The sequence below is a fragment of the Passer montanus genome, unplaced genomic scaffold, assembly GCF_014805655.1.
Source record: "Passer montanus isolate IOZ18808 unplaced genomic scaffold, ASM1480565v1 scaffold67, whole genome shotgun sequence".
Taxonomy (NCBI): domain Eukaryota; kingdom Metazoa; phylum Chordata; class Aves; order Passeriformes; family Passeridae; genus Passer; species Passer montanus.
Window position 1 is genome coordinate 1,551,271 of NW_024371815.1, and position 20,353 is coordinate 1,571,623.

At 37.7% G+C, this 20,353-nt stretch overlaps 1 protein-coding gene and 1 long non-coding RNA gene across 4 annotated transcripts in view; one reads left to right on the forward strand and one right to left on the reverse strand.

Moving 5' to 3' along the window:
• The window catches only part of JAKMIP1 (janus kinase and microtubule interacting protein 1), a 139,940-nt gene that overhangs the window by 17,708 nt on the left and 101,879 nt on the right, over positions 1 to 20,353 (reverse strand). Inside the window, exons 14-21 of one of the 3 annotated variants that reach the window (XM_039728855.1) lie at positions 18,673 to 18,735; positions 17,420 to 17,518; positions 14,330 to 14,431; positions 11,410 to 11,463; positions 10,393 to 10,458; positions 7,978 to 8,046; positions 4,769 to 4,846; positions 2,989 to 3,192 (exon numbers count right to left, since the gene is read on the reverse strand). In XM_039728855.1, coding sequence (XP_039584789.1) covers positions 2,989 to 3,192; positions 4,769 to 4,846; positions 7,978 to 8,046; positions 10,393 to 10,458; positions 11,410 to 11,463; positions 14,330 to 14,431; positions 17,420 to 17,518; positions 18,673 to 18,735 — 735 coding nt within the window. Of the gene's footprint in view, positions 1 to 2,988; positions 3,193 to 4,475; positions 4,506 to 4,768; positions 4,847 to 7,977; positions 8,047 to 10,392; positions 10,459 to 11,409; positions 11,464 to 14,329; positions 14,432 to 17,139; positions 17,519 to 18,672; positions 18,736 to 20,353 lie in introns of those variants that run through there. The other 2 variants (XM_039728857.1, XM_039728858.1) reach the window with 2 other exon arrangements.
• Positions 4,871 to 9,361, forward strand: LOC120511579. The gene is made up of 3 exons (XR_005629766.1): positions 4,871 to 5,115; positions 5,296 to 5,414; positions 9,238 to 9,361. It is a non-coding gene; the product is annotated as an uncharacterized LOC120511579 (long non-coding RNA).

The following is a 20,353-nucleotide window of genomic DNA, read 5'->3' on the forward strand; positions in this document are numbered from 1 at the left end:
CTGGGCAGCTATTTACCCATTTCCTTATGCCCATCCCTGTCCCTCTCAGACAGTCATTCCCCAGGAAGGACATTTACCAGCTCTGTGAAACCAGCACCTCATGCTGAATCCTCAAAGTTCCTGCATGAAGCAATTAATCCATAATGTAACCTTGCACACCAACCTGTAGCTTTCACTACATGCCCTCCCAATTCTGCACACTGCATATGTGGTCAAGGAGCATTTATAGGCAGAAGGAAGGAACTCTTTCTTCATCACCAGATCTCCTTGAACTCCCACTCTATGACACAGAAACTGACTCAGAGAAAACTGTTGCCAGCCTGCCAGATAAGCAGAGCTGTTCTTTTGAAGCCCTTGTATCAGGCAGACCAGAAGGTAATGAAAGCAAAGTAACAGACCTTCTGAAGTGATTGAATTTCCAAAGTTTCACAGAATTTGGAGTCCTTAGTAGATGGTTTCTCTTTCAGAGAAAAGTTTGACAGTGTTTGCAACAAGGAGACTCTGTATGAAGCCTTGTCATGTTGTCCTGTCATTCTCTGTAACCTCCTCTTCAGCAGAGGAAGAAGTTGCACATACTGTAGAGGCACTGCAGACTGTAAAATCTGGCCAAGTCTAGACAACTGTTTTGCCAGAAAAAGTGCAGTGGGTGCTTGCTGATGTCACAATGTCAGCAAAATTTTTCCTGGACATGTAAATACATGAGGAAAGGAGGGTACTTGTCAGAGATGTACTTAACTTAGTGCAGCCTCATCCATTCATTAGGATTGTCTCAGCTCATATGGGGTTTCATTTGTGTAAATTCAGCTTCTGTCATTTGCTAGTGAGATGAAAGTAATCCTGTGAGAATTAGCCTTCCAATAGCCCAGGCAAATTAACTAGCATCTTTGCCTTTGTTTTTCCTGTTTAATAGGGAATGTGTGGGGAGGAGGGTATGTGTGTGGGTTAAAAATATGGGTTAAAAATACTTAGATGCTTATTAAGGAGTGGAATTCAGTTTAACATGTCCTGCAGGGCTGTAACATTAGCATGTCTAATGAGATGGGCACAACACGAAACTCTAATGACATCCTGAAAAATGGATCTGGAGACAGGTACATAAACATCCATGGCTAATGAAGCTATGTTTATGTTGGCATTTTTGTTTTCCTATGCACTCATCATATTTAACCTTATGTTGTGAAGCAATCTGTGGACACATGAATTGGAATAACATAAGATGTGCTCCAGATGTGCATAGAAAGTGCTCTAATTGATAGCAATCAGGCCACGGAACAAATTAGAACAAAATCTAAATTAAACCCTAGATATACATAAAATATGGATTTTGAGTCCTCTGGAACAACTGTTTCGCTTTACAAGTCTATTCCTATTTTTTTCTTTATATTTGCCACTATTACATGAGCTCAGCTTAGAGGCTGTGCCCAGGTACTTCAAAAATACACTCTAACAAGGGACACAAAGTATGTCAAACCTCATTCCTGGTGAAAGCAAAGGACCAAACTATACCCAGTCTGATGTTAAACTTTGAAATTGACAATTATTGAGGTGCAGAAGCATTACTCAACACACAATATCATTCATACCCATTAAATATTATTGACAAACAGTATTTACCCAACTGAAAAGCATTGTTATTGTTTTGAATGAAACACCAACAGTCTGGCTAGGAAATTGGACTGCCTAAGAGACTAACTAAAACTCCATTCTCACTAATTTTCAGCTACACTAATAATATTAAACTAATATCTTCTGGCTCCATCCTTATTTACCCAATTTAATATATTTACCCTACTCTCTGATGCTTTTAGTGGGAGCTGGTACCTACCTTCTCCAGCTTTCTGTGCACCATTGCTGATGACTAAGACTAGCCAAAAACCCATTAAACAAGTTCATCTACTGCTCTCGATGTTACAGATTCCAAACCAACACAACAGAGTCAAGGAGTAGAGAGAGGAAACTTCTTGGAACTCAGAGCTCAGGTCTAGCACTGTAAGGACTTGCCACCACTGCAGGATGACAGGAGATGATCACAACAGTGCTGGGTCACATTACATTATTTTCATCTCTATTCATCTACGAAGCCAACTTGAGCGAGGCTTGGACTAAACTAAAGGCAGTTCTTGCCCCAGCACCTCAATCAGCACCTGAATCAGCACCTGAAATAGCATTGTTCTGGACACATCTGCATAGCACATTTTGGCATTTACAATATGTGATTTCAGACTTGCACAGAAAGTAGCCAAGCAGTCCTCAAGATCTAGGACATCTGCCTACAATTTCCAGAGTCTACTATAAAGGAGAAACAACATCCTTGGAAACAATTATTTCTGCTATAGTAACACCCTGAGACATGCAGCTCTCTTCTTTCACTGAATATTTGCATAAAAACACTAGCAATGCTACCAATACTAAATAATTAACACACTTCTATAGACCAGGACCTTGCTATTTAAGTTGTCAATAATTGTGCTTCAGGAAGCAGTTTGGACAGACAAGGCTTTTCTGAATGAATTTAAAGGAGTGAAAGCTTGTACATGGCCTCTTAAAAGATTTCCTGAGACTTCCTTTTTTATTTTATTTAAAAGAGTTCATGAACAGCTAAAATAAATAAAAAGGGGGGAAAAATAAAAAAAAAATAGATTCCTGTAACTACTGTTTCTGCCTTTACTCCTTTCAGACTGCTACACTCTTCTGACTTTTTCTACTTTAGGCCTTAAACTTGCACCAAGCTCCCACTGGAGTCCTGTGGAAGACTGTGTGGTTGCTCACACATGAAAGGTTGTGCAACAGCACCTTGTGGTGAGACAGTGACTTGTTCTGTGTGTGCACCATGCCCAGCACAACCAGGTCCTGACACGGGAGCTGTACAGAGACCAGACTGAACAGAACTCCACGAGGTGAGGGTGAAGCGATGCTGTCGTACGGGCAGTGGCGGCAACCACAGAGGTAACACCAACACCAAGGAGGTGGAGAGAGAACCGGGATTACCTGCTGGGCCTGCTGCAGCAGCTCCATCCTCTCGTGCAAGATCTGGCTGTCAAACTCGCGGCTCTGCCTCAGGATCTGCCGCCGCACCTTCTCCACCGCCGCCCGCAAATCCTCCCGCTGCGCTTCCGTCAGCGACTCGCTCGCCCGCCTGCCTGGGTCCTGCTGCAGGGCATTATACAGCGTGGCCTCCAGCTCCTGGATTTTCTAATGCAACCCAAATCACACACAGACAGGCTGACGTTTGAATCCAGCAAGCAAACGACCCACCAAGAGCTAGAGGAGAAGGCTAGCAAGCGGAGGCTGAGGCGGGAGGGCAGGATGGACACAGACAGAGAGACAGAAAGCAGCAAGCGTGAGCAGTGAGGAGCATTCCACACAGAGTGCACGCAGCCTCCTGGCACGGATTGACACCTGGGAGATGGGTCCTGTTCTAGCAAATCATTGGTTCTTCCACTTAAGATTCAGAAGATAGGTCTGCATTCAGTACCTGATAAAACTCCAAATCCTGATGCGGAACATTACAAATTTAACTTAAACTAACAAATTTCCTTCAACTGCAGCTGAATTGTTAAGCCATCCTATAAAATAAAAAGACCACAGAAAAAATTGTGAACAGAAATCTCACTCTATCTCTCTGTTGTCCTAGTGACCTGATAGCCATGGCTCTGTCTATGTCACTGGCTTAGCTCCAAGTTGCCATAAGCAATGAAGGAAGGAACACTTGTATACACTAATCCCTCATCCATCTCTTGCTGTCTGCCAGATTCCTAACATGATTCTCATGCACTAACCAAAACTGCAGTACTTTGCAAAGCACACAACACAGGAGAACTTCAGATTCATGTGGAGAATTGTACTCCCAAGAGGAAAGGAAGGAATCCTGGCAGTGTTTCCTTGATTACTGGGGTTAGCATGATCCTATCAAAACCCAGCATCCAGACTAACAATACTTGGATCAAGAGCATCTGACCACATCCCTTTGGCCCTCATAACACCTTTGCGAGGTAGGTAATTCCATCCATACTAGTGATGAATAAACAGCTGCACAGAGAGGTTAAATGGCTTGCCCAAGGTCACAGTGTTAGAAATAGTGCCTGCTTGCTTTTATCTCTGTTATCTGCTCTGAGCATTAGACCTTGCTTCTTCTCTGAAAACATTTTCCACATAAGAAACATTTACAGTGTATAAATACTGCTTCAGGACATTATATTTTGATTTCCAAAGTCTCACTATTAGCAAAGTTGCATGTGTAGTTTTACCAATTCCTGGATAATTCCTCATTGTTGTTTAGCCTGAGAAAAGGCAAGGTTGCAGCTTCCCTTTTGAAAATGAGGAAGGGTAAGGTTGGATAGGATCACACAGGAAGGAATTGCATAGGAAGAACAGCCACTCCTGATTTAGGATAGGTTAGCAGCAGTAATACTTACAAATGCTTCAGGAAAAGAAATACTGGAAAAGTTCTTAAGTAATTTCTGGTGTATTTTATCAGTCATGGGTTTTTTTCATACATAAACCAGCTTCCAGATGTACCAACAAGATGTTTGCATATCACGGAATAAAAAATGCAATGCAAAAATGTTACACTTGTAAGTACTATAATCCATTTCCTAAACTTTTGTTTAAGAAATAGTTGATTTCCAGTCTGGCAGGAAACAAAAAAAAAAGATATAAAGAAAAAAGAGTCCTTTTTATAATTAAAAGGGAAAAAAAAGCAACAAACAAACCCTGCATTTTATCAGATCTGTTCAAACAAAAAATTTAATGACTCTTCTTTTCCTACCATGTATGCCTGGTCCAGAGCTTGCTTCCTGTAGTCGAGTTCTTCCTCTAAATAACCCTTCTGTTTACTGAACAGGTCCTGAGCAATAATAAAAACAAGGGAGTGTTTGTTCTTCATCCTAATTCATGAAGAATCATAAATGCCATCATTTTTATGCAAGCTTCCACTTGAAAGCAAAAGAAAACCCATAGCAAATGACCACATTCATCCTAAGGATATCTGGAATATCAAATTTACTATATTAGCACTTCAAATCTATGTATCATATTAACAAGCTGTACCTAGAGAGCATTGACCTCTGCACCAGTGTACAAACCTGCCTGGACCTGAGAGAAGTGCAGCAAAAGGTGAGTGGGGAGGTACATGCATGTGGTCCAATAGCTGTACCTGACACAGGGCCAAGGGAGGGAAAAGAGAAACACAAGACTGGGCACTTTATGAAAATATCCCATGGAATTATTACCCTATTACCCTTAAGGAAGTCATGGGGCAAGCCCTAATTGCTGTTGTCTAATGTGTTCTTCTAGGGAGGAAACCCGAGCATGCAGGGCCACAGCTGGATTCTGCAGCACCGTCCCGTGACCTGTCACTGAAGCTGAAGTAACATCTCGGTCCTCAGCTTCTACAGGCAGGAGAATTGAAACAGGTGAAGTGATGCCCAGAGAGGTTGAGTGAGTAGCTGAAGAGCTGAAGAAGTTTTTAAAATACCTAAGATTTGCATGGATTGTTTACTTCTTAATAGTCAAACTCCTTAACTTTCACAGCTATTATATATAAACCCCACAGACTGGGGTTTCAGTAGAACTCAGTATCAAAAACATGATGTTTCAAGCAAGTTGTGGACATTCAAATGGTTGCCTTTAGAGTGTTTTGAATCACAGAATCATAGAACGGTTTGGGTTGGAAGGGACCTCAAAGATCATCTTGATCCAACCCCCCTGCCATGGGCAGGGACATCTTCCCCAGCTTTGATGACAGTAAGTAGAACATCAAAGAGTTACTTAATTTTATTAGCTTTTCTTTCAAAGCAGGTTTTCACACTCAAAATAATTAGTAGTAGAACAAAAAGCAGAAAAGCCCTTTGACTGAATTTAATATTTTATATAGTTCTGTTTTCTAAGCAACAAACTTTTGCATTTTCTTCACATATAGAATAAATGCTGAATTAAATGCTTAGGGTTCTCAAGATCACTAATTGCAGCTTTTATTACCAATACTAAAAATTTAAAATACTGTTGCTCTGATTAGTTTTACTGGATATGGGATTGCCTCAAAGTCACTTACTTGGCCAAATTTTGCTATCAGACATATATGTGGACTTCTGACAACTGTTATGTCAGTTGCCAGTGTAGAACTGGTAACAGTAGTAACATAAGACCAGTATTAGAGGATTCAGAGGAACAAGGTGCTATTTGTTCTCTGTATACTTTAATTTATTTATTTTGTAAACTTGGAGTTCTTTTAATTACCTATTAATTAATATTCAAGGCAAACCCAAAGTTTAACTCAGACCTTGATCTTGGGGCTGGAATGGGGTTGGGAACAGATGGGCATCTATTGCCATGGTAGCCATTTTAGAATCTTCTGCTCCAGCATATTCTAAGCATGCTCCTGGTTTTGAAGGGAAAGGGCCTCCAACAAGTCCTGTAGGACATATTTTTCAGCCCTTTGTGGGCATCTCCAGAACTCTGAGTCCAGAACTCTGGACAATGTGATACAGTATTAGATACCACGTTTATGCAACTGAATGCCACCATGGCTACCCAGGTGGCTCATTTTCTGACATGGATGAATTACAGCAACTGCAAGGCTGTTGTACAGGATGAAACTGTACAACATGCACTGGGAGTGCACAGCAAAGGACAGGCCTGGTCCTGACTTTCTTACAAGTGTCTGACACGACAGAGGTAGATTCATTTGTCTGAGACTATAAAATAGGTCAGAGCTTCCACCAGACCCCAGAATAGCAATGCAGCTGCTCTGACCATGTTACTTCTCAAAAGGGATAGCAAAGGCTGCTTGCAGAAAGCAAGAGGGAAGGAAACAAGAATAGGACCTCAAACACTTAACATGGGTTCCAAGGACTACTACACCAGTGCTCAGTCCTTCTAAAAGTATCATGCTAGAATATAATTTCTCAACTCATTGATTCAATCATTAGGGATGCAGATTCTCAGATTGCTGAGCTAAAGAAATAGATGCAAGGGCTTTCCATGGTAAGACTTGAAAACATCACAGATAATAAGGGGGAAGATAATATATCAAGTTATAAACCTCCTATTTTTTCCACTTTTCTTTACAAAAGACTCTAGAATTTGTGGCCACTTTCCCTTCCTCAAGCCTTTGTATTTTTCCATAACAAGACTTAAAAATAAATACTAAATGTGGAAAGTATCTTATCTGTGTTAAAGTACAGTCAGTATGACAGGTTACACTCAACAGAGAACACAGTCTCAGCACTTATATTTTTGTTTGTGGCTCAAACACACACTTCTTCAGTGGCCCTGGGCAAATCACTTAACCTCCCTGTCTCATTGTCCCATTCTTTAGGATGAATGCAATGCTGCTTATTTATCTACCTGTAAAAGGTGTGGTGAGGATTAATCAGTGTTTGGAACACCATTTGAGGATCTGAAGCACAGCATGCATGGTAAACCAATAAAGCCAAACACTCCTTCTAAAACTGTTCAACATAGGGAAAAATAAGGTCAGTTTGTTCTTCAAGACAGAACTGCTTTTTGAGAAAACATGCCTCTTTAGGCATGAAGGCTGTGGGACAAGAAAGGTCATCTGGAGTAAGAGGTCTTGACAGCTTGTCCAGAAGCTGAGTACCAGAAAGCAAAGAAATACCCTTGCTAATTCTACTAGTGTGACCCCAACATTAAAATGATGATGCTGCTGCCTGACAAATGAATATACAAAGAAAGCACAGAGACAGTTTCACACTGTTTGGTTAATGTGCTCTCCAGTTATTCCTTTGTGCCCTAATTCATCTACATCTTTGCTATTTTTGTTCTATAAAGATTTGAAAGTTCTGTCTCACCCCAAAGAATACAAGCAATAGATTGTTCTAGAAACCACTTGCCTATTTTACCATGAAGCCATCTCTGTCAAGCAGAGAAAGGCAGCAAACCTGCCTGGGATGAAATATATGCACAATCCCTTGACGTGAGTTTTAGTTAAATGAATTTTTAGCTTTTGTTTCTTACCTTTTCATTCTCCAGGTCTAACATCTTCTGTGTCAGTGCAGCTTCTGTCCCCTCTATTTGCTTCAACCACTACAGCAGTGTGAAGAGAAAAAATAGAAAATTAACAGAGATTTTGAAAAAGGTTCTACCAAACATTTTTCAAGTTTGTTGCCAGCACTTCCAGGCATATACTCCTCCCATGCTATCTATTCACTCTGGAGACACACATAAATAAATAGTTTGTGAGAGCACAAGCAGAATGGAGGACTGCAGAGACACACTAAAGACTAACAAGTGGAGGTTGCTTTCCTACAGAAAATTAAATGGGGTTTTTCCCTGTAAAGTTCAAGAAACAAAATAGACTTGGGTCAAGAAGGCAAAATCAACCTGATTGTTTCTTACTCAAATGCTTGTTGGCCTGATTTCTGAAACCATCACCTCACTTCAGGCCTCCAGTCCATCATTTTTCCAGAGGGCAATTTAAGCAAAAGACAAGGTGAAAAACTCAACACTTAATTCTGCATAGTTTGCTGCACTCTTTGTGGGAAAAGGCTCACTTGTAAAACATTGGTCATGTAGAGGGAAAAATAAAACAGACAAATGGAAGCTCTTGTAGTCACTTCTACTAATCCCTTATCATTATGGTGACATTCAAAACAATCAGAATGAAGAACAGCAATTGCATTCCAAAGGTAAAAATTACACATTGTAATAGCTAAATGCATGGATACAAGGCTCTTGCTCAATTACTAACTGTCACCAGGATTATGTTAGTATTTCCATTTAAGTTTATTGGAATGGATGGGAATGGTCAGTTCTGAATTATTTAATTTCATTTCCCCACTGGTCTTCAATAAGGACCCATGACTAGCTTACAGAGAGCAGATTTGCCACTGATAATTATTGCTTTCCTCAACTGCCTTGTTTACTAACACTGGGCTACTTATATCTGCTTTAAGTCTTTTGGTAACCTTTGCACATCAACTCTTTAATTTAGTGTTTTGGTGAATTCATTAGACATCAGACTCAAAGGAATTAATTATATACTAGCTTTTTTCCCCAAGATTTACATAAGAAATTTCAAACATAAGTTTACAACTTATGAAATATGAATTCATTACTTCATTTTAAACCTCCCATTATTTAAGAGACTGATGAATAAAAATGGATATTTGTTTTATCTGCTTAGCAGGTTAGCTTTCTACAGAAAAAAAAATTAACAGGAACACCATATTCCCCAGGGATTCTATATTCACCATGTTTGTTTTCTTCATTTTGAAGGTGACAAGCTGAAAATATTCCTAAGAAAAGCCTCACCATGGATATTTGAGGATCCTGAACCTTTCAAATCAGTGTAAATGGAAAATCCTGAGCATCTGTCACAGCTACCCTCAATTAAGTGAAGGGCTATTTGCAAAAATTAGAGGTCTAATTTTTTTTTAAGGTATGGAAATGATACGTAAAACTAAAGGTTGATCCTGAACGTTCTATGTCTGTTAGCTTTTCACAAACCAAGGGGCAAAGGAGACACAAACAGTATTTTTGGGAGTCTATATCTTAGCCTTTTATAGTGGGGTTCTTCTCCTTTCATTTTTTGGTTGTGAAGTGCTAAAATTCCTTCTCTTTTAATGCCACAGCACAGTGAAAAACCATGGGGATTTTAGCCCTCTTCCCCATTTTTATTTTGCTTATAGCGATTATTCAGTTAAATTAATGATTATTAAATTACATAATGTAGATTATTTACTTTATGGCATTTAGGTAAGGAGATTATCAAAATTATATCAATTAAGGCAATTTTTAAAACTGCTCAATTTTTAATTTAAAATATCTGATTCTGAATTTCAACAATACATCAGGAAAGATTTAATGGAAACATATGAAAAGGATGCACAGAGCTTCTTCAGAGAAATGTACAAGTCTTAGTTTTAGACGTCACCCCTTTCACATACAGATTATATTCTCTGGAAGTAAAGAATCAGCCATAGAGAAATGAGTGACCTGATTGATTACTTATCTTGTGCAAACTACTTTTTCTCTATGTCCACTAATTTACAGAGGAAAGGACCACTGACTACTGTGAGCTTTTTCAGTCATCCACAGAAAGAAATGAGCCCAAAAGGGACCGTGGGCACCTTACAACTGCTCCCAGAGGACACCAGCAATTCTGGGAATGGAGTCTCTTGTGTTAAGTGGATTTTTAGTTCTTTATGCCAAGGGAATATCTCCAAAACATGTTTTTATTTTTAAACTGGGTTTCTTTCTTAAGTTTGGCTTTACCTCAAGACATCACAATCCCAACATTCATGTAAGGAAGAATACATGCTCCAATCGAGATGACCTGAACAGAAAAGCCATGCTTCCCTGGCAATGTTATGAGGTATCTTAGAAGACACAGCCAATTTTTAGCAGAGAAAAATATTTACTGAATTCTACCTTTTCACAGAGGGAAAGCACAGTCACAGCTTGGATTATTGCAACCTGCTCTTCATTTCTCAAATTCTAAAATACAAAAAGATGCATTTTAAATTGGATTAAAAATTTATCCTTTAACACGAGCAGTAAGTTTTAACCATACTTCAAAAAGTAAATAAATTATAACATTTAGGATTATAGACATGACCAAAAGGATCCCATGACTGAAAGCACGGAAAATTAAACCAAGGGTGCTTAGTTGCACTCTATTTCAGCACACCAGCCCCACAACATTTTTTTCAACAGATCATTCAACAAAAATTAAGTGGTTTCAGTCAGGGATTTTGCAATTTTTTGCCTGTTTTTGCCAGTTCACCAGACTAAGCCTTGCAGCAAGTGAATCTCACCTTCATGCACTTCAGACTTCCAATTAAAGAAAACAATGCAAGGAGTAAGGGCCATAGAAACCTCCACAGGACTTGCAACATGCAAATCTAACATGCAAATCTAGAACTTAAAACTAGTATTAAAAAGATCTAAATCTGTTAAATCTAGCTGTAAACTGGACTCAGCTCCCTGGATGCTTGTGCCCCAAACATGTGGCTAAGATTTTATACTGTATTTAGCAATAAAGAGGAAAAAGGGGAGACAGTTTTCCTTGCCTTTCTCCCAGAAAATCCACTCCTGGCAGTGACAGCCTTCACAGCAAAAGGTGCTACTATTACTACTCAAGAGGGATAATTCACAACTTGGTCTGGCTTTGACTTGTTTTGCATCTTTTCACTTTGCCTGCTACAGTGCCTGTTTTCTGTATCATTTGGTCAAGACCAAATCCTACCTTAAAAAAATACTCTTTTCACTACCATCATTTTAACTAAAAATTTTGTGTTGTAAAAGCCATTCCTTAGCATTTATGTTCTTCATACAAACACAGACATCACCCTGTGCACTGCCTTGGATGTTAGTATTTGCTGTGGAAAAAGAATGTTTTAAATTAACCATGAAACTGGAGATACATGTAATAGTAAAAAGTGTTACCCCATTATCTCCAAGAATATCTAGCTTCTTCATAAGTTCAGATATATTCACGTCCTGAAAAAGATGTTTGACACTTATTTTTTATGAAGTAGGTCAGAAACAGTTTTTATATGCTATATTTTATGTACCCTTTACTCTTTTCTCTGTGTGAAAAGACTTCAAATATAAATAAGTGAAACATAGCTTTGCATCACAATTACAAAAGTAATTACTGGTACTTTAAGATAAAACCAAAAGTCACTTTGAATTATAACAAGCAACCTGGATGTCTCTGCATGAGGGCAGAATGTTCCTGTATCATTCACACTTATCCTGCCAATGTGTGCATAGGAAAGATCAAAACTGATTAACAGGTTTAAAAGATGTAAAGAGAAAGGGGCTAAAAGACTTTTTTTTTTGTTTGTATCAAGTGGAGCATCAACCACATCAAGCTACAGAAGTTATAAGGACAGAGAGTATGAACAAGTAATTGCTAAGAAAGTAATTGCTAAGTATGAACAAGTAATTGCTCAGAATTTGCTTGGTTGTTTGCTTTTTGTTTTCTTTGTTAAACAAAACCATGGAGTTCCAAATCAGCCTTACAGTGGCAGAAAAGAATGTGCACAGTGGGCTGAACATCCTCCTCCAAACAGCTTATCAGCTCATAATCATCTTTCTGATTAGAAAGCCACATTTCTCTGCCACTCAGCTCTGAGATAATGAACTTAACAACCATCCTTATTAAGGCTCAGCCACTGAAATAAAGAAAACCACTTCTCTGATTCAAAAAAGAGAGCAATAAATTCATGGAATCACATAATCGTATGTGAATATGCTGAGCTGGAAGAGATGCATCAGGATCACTCAGTCCAAATCCTGGCCTGCACATCATCATCCCCAGGAGTCACACCATGTGCCTGAGAGCATTGTCCAATCACTTCAACTCTGTCAGGCTGGTGCTGTGACCCCTTCCCTGGGGATCTGTTCCAGTGCCCAACCACCCCCTGGGTGAAGAACCTTTCCCTGATAAAATTCACATGATGTCTGTATTTAACACTGTGCCAGGATCCATTCCTAGGCCCCAGAACTCTATTTAAAGTTTAAAAAGTTGTTGGAAAGGGTCATGGAACTGTTTAACCAGACATAATCACATTCTCCTGAACCATCTCAAGTTTGGTCTGGAAGTTAACATGGCCCAGGGATCGTTTCCACTGACAGCCTGCATGCAGCCATGTTGTTTGAAGGCAGGAAGCCTTGAGAGCATGGGAATAGCCCAGTCCATGGCAGTCCAAAATGCTTAATACACGAGCCTTGTTAAATGCTGCCACCCTCAATTTCTACTCAGCATGTAGAAAAGACCAACATATCACAGGGCCATGTGTGGTTTCTGAGTTTTTCTATCCTGAGAGGTCCCCTCCATCTCTTCCCAAAAACTTCAGAGGTGTTCCCAAATGCTACATGAGCTATTTAACTATATGTGCTCCAGAGCACATCACTAACTCTGTAATGGTGCAGATCCTAATACACTTGTGTTTGGGAGTATGTTAAAAACAAAACTATTGATTACAATCAGCATTGACAAGGCTGAACAGAAAGTTCTTTAGTCAATGAGTTACACTAGTGAAGAATGGAAATTATTTGCCTCTATTGAGCCAGAAATAATCATTCTAATAATTTATTTCCATATGATGCATAAAGGAAGAATCAGAAACCAAATCATATTTTGCATCATTCTGGAATCTACATTGCTACTGCTGGTTAATAATTCTTAAAAGCACTAAGGTAAAAAGGTCAACTATTTCAGTCTGCCCATTTTAGGTGACTGCCCCACCTTCCAGGTAAGCAAACTGAAAGGCAGATTGAACAGAATGCACCTGTTAAAGCATGTCATAGATGACAATGGAAAAAAGGGATTATGGACTGGTACAGTGTACCTGCTACAGCCAACATGCAGATTAGAAAAACAGGTAAGCTAAAAGTGGGTCTGGCTCTATTTGTAGGTGGTATACTAACTGATGACTCTTGGTGGGCTTTGGGAGATGAGAATCCAACCAAATCTGTAGGTAAGAAGCAGATTTTAATTCTTTTCTTTCAGACTACTCAACTTCCTAAAAATATGCAGGGACAATTTCAGTTTATTTCCTCTAGAGATCATGCTGTGCTCATTAAAGCACCGAACAGCAACAAGCCTCTTACAAGAGGACTTGTAAACACAACTAAAAATTCCATCATAAATCATTAGTGAGTGACACTGAGATTATGCTGTAGTTTGTAAAAAAGTTACCCAGCTCTGTTGTGTAACATTATTGACAACACAAGTCTGAATTCAGTCTTAAGTGAACCAGCATGCACATCAAGTTGCAGAAATAGCCTGTTCATGGGGGAACAGGAGTGAAAAGAGTAATTCTTGCTTCCTTATATCAGAAGGTAATCAAGGGAGATTCTGATGTTTATCTTGTTCTTGCTCTAAAAGAGTTCCACCTATCTGAATGAGTTCTGGGTCAGGCACCTTATGCTTCAAGGCCCTGGCCTTGGCAAATAACTTAAGCATATTCATTCAACAAATAAAAGCCTTCACTAAACTGAGTGTAAAATAAAGACTGAAAGTAGTATTTCTGAACTCAGATGAAGACATTTAATATCATGAACCATGAACTGTAGCAAGCCTGACAAGGAATCAGATTAACATCAAGATTCTTCCCTAGACTAAATGTAAATTATCTTGATTGACCAGCCTTCGCTTTTACCGAGGAACTCCTGACATAACCAGATCATATTCTTATGAAACTGTTTTCCCAGTTAAAAATATATTTTCTTACTGAATTTTTTCTTTTGCATTTTCTTCCCTGGTAAGTGTCAAGCCATTTGTTTGGATATTAGACTGGTCATTCAAGAAAGGTTCCTAGCCATCCAACTGTTTCTAGTGTTTCTCTGCATATACCTTTATTCCTTCCTGATGGCAGAACAGTTGAAGTGCACTTCCATTGTTTTCAGGGAAGGTGGTTATATGAAGATTAAATGCTGGTGACCTTCGCTCTCTCTCCTGAGGAAAGATTTGTTTAAAAACAACATTTGTGATTATTTATTAACATTTATTCCCCACCTTTACAAAACATACTTGTACATTAAAAAGGCAGATTCCTACTCTCATTCCAAATCTATTCTATTTCCTGTTACTTTTACCATATTTGAAGAATTTTGGCTAAATACAAACATGGTGTTAGCTGCCAACTGATTCCATGCACACAGTGTCTGCAAAGCTACCTGACACTCCCCAGCTGCAGAACCCTTGCAACACTGGCCCTAATTGACTGGAGCCCTGAAATACTCTGCAGGGTTTTATGCTGACCATTACCTTATTTAATTACTGTTTTCCTTCATGGAACAATAAAAAAAAAAAAGAAAGAAAAATCTGCAGAAAAAAATTAAACTGCATCACGAAATAGTAATATTGAATATTTTCTCACTAAAATTAAACCTGTGTGTCTGGTCCCTGTTTATTCTACAGTCTACCTTCCTATGAGGGCATTTAAAATCCCCATTCATATTCGCTCCAAAAGCCAAGATATGTTGAAAGGCATCACTATTCTACAGTTATGATCTTTGTGACAAAACAAAAAATAAAAGATTCTCATCTATCTAAAGCTAGACATTTAGTATATCTAAAACTTAACGTGTCCATTTACATGACTTCCATGCATTTCTTCAAAATACCAATCTATTATTTCTTCAGAAGGCGGATATAACATAATAAATGAGCAATTTTTAGGTAATTTAATTTTAATGTGCTTGTGAAAAATGACTGGACTGAAGGCTCTGGGCAACCAAGGCATTGGGTCTTACTCTGAATTCTCTGGCCATGAGAACATGAGCAAGAAACACCAGATTTCATCTCCATGTTACAAGGGGATGCTTTGGCAACATGAGCTTCATTTTCTCAGAGAGACCACTACTACAAACACTTCAGTTCCTATGAGCATCCACGTATTAGCCTATTTCCTAAATCAAAAACATGGGTGCTTTAATTGATATGGCAGACAGGCTGCATCCATTCACTTAAACCAGTTACAAAGCATGGCAAATCTTGTTCATTAGTTAGGTTAAACCTAATTTGAAACTACAGTGTAGAGAGAAAAATCTCTGTAGTCTATGCAATTTTTCCCCTCTGAGTTTTTTTAAAAATAATATTTACATCAACAGTCTAATTCTGAAATGGGCTTAAACAATGTCTTAGCTGTTGTAAATCAAAACCACAACCTTAATTCTTATCCAAATTCAGTATGATTTTAGATATTGTTATAAGTTCATCAGTTGCTATTGCATTCATCTCACCTAAACTTGCTTTAATTGATAAATAAATGATTGTGTTTTATACTTTACCTAATTTTCATCTGAAATAACTGTGCTAAAAAGTACTGTCCTGATTACCAGAAGAACTGATGGTTTTCCAAAAGCATTCCATTGTCACACTGGTGTCTACATGCTTGTCTACTAAGGAAAAAATCTTTTCTTGCAATCACACAAAAATACTTCCATTATTATTCTGTGAAAGAATTTTTCCAAGCTTTGGCACATGACAAAACCTTACATGACATACTGAGCTGTTTTTGATGTGATTTTTTTATGTGAAAAATACATTCATGAAGGATCTATTGAAGAATTCCTTCCTTAAGAAATATTTTTTGGACAGTTTTACTTCTAAGAACACCCACACTTTAGGAAGCAATTTCTAGTGCAATGGCCAATTGAAATGCTAAATTGTTCTCTATTTTTCTTTACAGTCCTTTCATAAAATATAAAGATATGTATTAGAAACCATATCTATTTTTCTGAACATCTACTGAAATTCTAGTAACCTAAATTCATCATTTTGAATATAATGGGCTACGACATCAAAACATATGGTTGATAAAGGATGAGAAAAAGATTAAGAAATGTCAGACAAAAAGAAGGTCCACGTAACAGGAAGACATGACATTTTCATCTTTATCAGAGAAGTTACACATGCTGAGATTTTTGGTGAAACGTGCTGGGTGATAAAAATGGAGGAGTGACAATGACAGGTTTGTCAGAGAGTTTATTCTAGGCAGTGTTAAGAATGCTGGTGATCTTTGAAACTGAACAATGTGTCATCAGGCAATACAACCATGTCACAACTGTGCATCACACACAGACACTGCAGTGTTACTAAATTCTGCATGAGCCCAGTTTGTGAGGGGATGAGGACCATTGCTTGCAGCTGTAATCACAGGCTACATGTTCAGTGCTAATGCAAATAATTGTGCTTATTTCATTTATGCAAAGTATGGAGGTTTTTTTTGGTATAGGCAACATACTAGTTTAACACACAGAAGTTATATTTCTCGTTTACCATTTTTCTTTGGCATTGCCAGAGGTTTGGGGTTTTTTTTCATTTTCATTGATTAAAGCCAATTATCTCCATGACCACTTTAAACCATGAGAAAATGGATTTAAGGTAAGAGGAACTCTTTGGAATCTGCTATCAAGATGTGTTCTTTCTAAGATAAATTTACTTCATATGAATGTTGTCAACATTAAATCCATGAAATTTAAAGCAATTCTACATTGATGTGATGGACATGTCAGATCTTTAGTCAGATCACTGCATGCAAGATGTGAGAAGGTGTGTTAATTTAATCAATGCCAGCCAAGGCTGTAGAATACATACCAAGTGATTTTACATGCAGGAAAGGAGGAGTTATGGAAATGAAACAAATAAAAAAGGCAAAATATTGCAAAACAAAATATTTTATTAGATGAAAACCAAACTATATGCAATTTATATTAGCTATATTACATCTTTATAAACATTAGTGAGCATTCTCTCCAAAACATATTAAGGCAGTGGCATCAATTTCATTATCCCAAGATACAACATTTAAAAAATAGATACCTAAGTGACTTCCCTTAAACATGCACCAGACATCAGTAATCTTTACAGGAATTTCAGCTTGGGTTCAAACATAATTTCTGCTCCATTTGAGAGTTTGCAACAGAGAGAATCTCTTACTTCAAGCTCTAGCACTCTGAATTCTAACAGCTCATTCTGGTCTTTTGCATCTTGCATCTCATTCTTCAGCTGATGCTCTTCTTGTTCCATTCTGTAAATCTGTGAGACAAACACAACATGGTATGCCCTGTAAGCACCAGAAAAGATACTGCACAGAGTTACAAGCCAGGGGTTTAGACAAAACTGTTAATTATTTCCATTTTTCATTACACGTCAGGCTGTGTCACGTAGATCAAAAGTTTCATATCAGAAAGTATTTCTGAGAGCTGTCAGCAGAAAATGGTCAATGTTCTCTTAGAGTAATAATCTGGAAGTAGCATAAAAGTGATATGAATATTGTACCTAAATAAGTTAAGCAGTAGAAGTTTTCTTTTAAAATACAGCAAATTAAAAACTGGATTGCATTAACATTTGGGTAGACTGTTCTCATTGCCTTTGCCTAATTAGACTTCTAATTTTTTACAGTACATGAAAGACGATAATGGTGTAGTTTTAATGACTACTTTTTAATTTGCCAGAATTTTGCCTTGGGGTACTAACAATGACAAAAGAGAAATTCAATACTGGCTATTAATTATGCCAATTAATAGCTTTGGTCTGCTGTCTAGTTTAACTGGGTGATGTTTTTCTTTGTACAAAACTAAATAGAAGTGTAGCATCTGTCATAATGCACTTTAACATTTATAGTGCCCATTTAAGTGTCCAAGTAAATTAAACCTGTCTGTAGCTTCTATTAATCATGATATTTTATTTGGTTATCTTATTTGTATTATATTAATATTAAGCTAATAATTAACAAAATCAGTTCTTTGTCTTCCTGAGCTGACTAGCCAACTTTCCCACCACTATCAACAAAGAACAATGCAGATGCTCAGCTCTGAGTATCTCAGACAGTTAATATAATAAACCTTAAATCAATCAGCATTACTTATTGTGTGGAAAAGCTATAAAAATGCTGAAGGGAGCAGGTAATTTTGTTAGTGGTCAGGAAATAATAATCTTTGTGTAACTGTGTATTTTGCTGGACACCAGAAACCTCAGCCAGCTTGGGCTGTTCTGGTGGCTATCCATGTTATTCCCAATAAAATCAGTGATTCCTGAAGAATATAAAAGCATGTTGGTACTTTAATCAGAGACTTTAAGTTTCTGTTTCTGGTGAGAAATAAATTAATTTCATGCTGATTTTATAGTACTTAGTGCTTTCAATTTCTTCTATAGTAAAGGGCAGCAATGGTGAAAATATTCCCACATACCTTCTCTAGCAACTCCTGATTTGTTCTAATTAACAGCTGCTTTTCTTCTACCCATTTTGAATCCTGTGAGGAAAATACATATGCTTTGTTAAAGAAGACAAATGAATGCCTACACTAATCAGATTTCAGACAAGTATAAAATGGTCACACAGTGAAAAATAAAGCCATCATAAATGTTTCAAGGCTGTACAACATTTTATACTACAGTGAAAATAAAAGTTCTTTCCTTTCCTGTAGCAGTCTTTTGTTTCCTAGTATGTTTCAGCTAGCATGTACTTTAAATTCTTTACAAGTAGCAATTGTGGGTTACCATAGTTATATGCTTTATGTCATTTTAAAAACATTTATTTACTCAGCTGAACTTAAAACTATTGCTTTCCATTGCAAAGGTTTGGAAACTTTTTTTGCAAAATTATCCCATTTTAAGTAGTACTATACAAATACAAAGGGAGAAAGGGATGAAAATGCTTTTACTACCCCAAATGACCAAAAAGAAGCTTCAGCAATATGAAGTTAATCACCCTCTGCTAAAAATCTGAGAATCTGGCTAAAACACAGTGTTTGTGACAAGAAATTCAAGGTTGTGGAGAAAGGGAAGTGATGCAAGACATTGTATACATTTGGAAACTGTATTTCCAATTAATCGCTTGTTCCAAAACACATCTTTCCTTTTAGGTTTTCCCATGGCCTCAAAAGGCTTCATCAAATATCCCTTTAAAGAGCCAAGCTACAAAAACTCATGGCCAGCCATAGCTGAACCTTCAGTTTTAATGGATTATAACAGCAAGATTTGCTCTTGTTTTTCCTACAGAGAAATCTATTTACATAACCTTGCTCATGCTGGTCTAAAAGGTTTATTAAAACAATATCCAACACTTAATATCCCATACTAACTCTAGATCTTCTAGCTTCAGGGGATGATTTATTTAAAATCTAAATGCCTTTACTAAAGTAAAGCATTTCAGGAAGATATTTGCACACTGAGGTTGCATAAGGAATCAATAAAATCTGGATATCACAGCCCCTCAAATATCCTTGAAATGTCAATCTAAAATATTGTGATATTATATTGAGTCCAATTAGCATTTTTGAAAACATTTTCTTTTTTCTGCTTACTGTCTACTACAATCTCATGCTGTACTGTTCTACCTTTTACCAGTCATGCACAAAAAAGCATTTCATGTAATAAACAAGCTCTTAATGGCTGTGATGTCATAAAAATAACATACTAAAATGATTACTGAAAGGCATTACACTTGTCAAGAATTTTTGAGGCAAGTGAAAAAAACATTGAAAATACAATCTGGTATCTAGTTTAGTATTTAACTAGCATTTTACTAAGGTCAAGCAATGAAGAGTTGCATGCACAGACAGAGGGTGGACATCCCAGAGCATGGATATGGATATGGATATGGTAAACATACCCACATGGTCAGGTTCAACAGCTACATCAGTCTGCAGCTTCATCTGCTTCAGTTCACACAAGTAGAAAAAACAGATCAATCTGCTCTACAGGTAATAAATTTCTGCCTCTTTCTTGATGGAGTCCAACTACACTTTCTGAGGAAACCTGAACTGCAGCAGAATTGTATTTACACACCAGATCACTGAGAGAGTGGAGCATTCATCCATCTGGCACACTGCATACTCCAATACTTTTAGATTTATTATTTGCCATTAT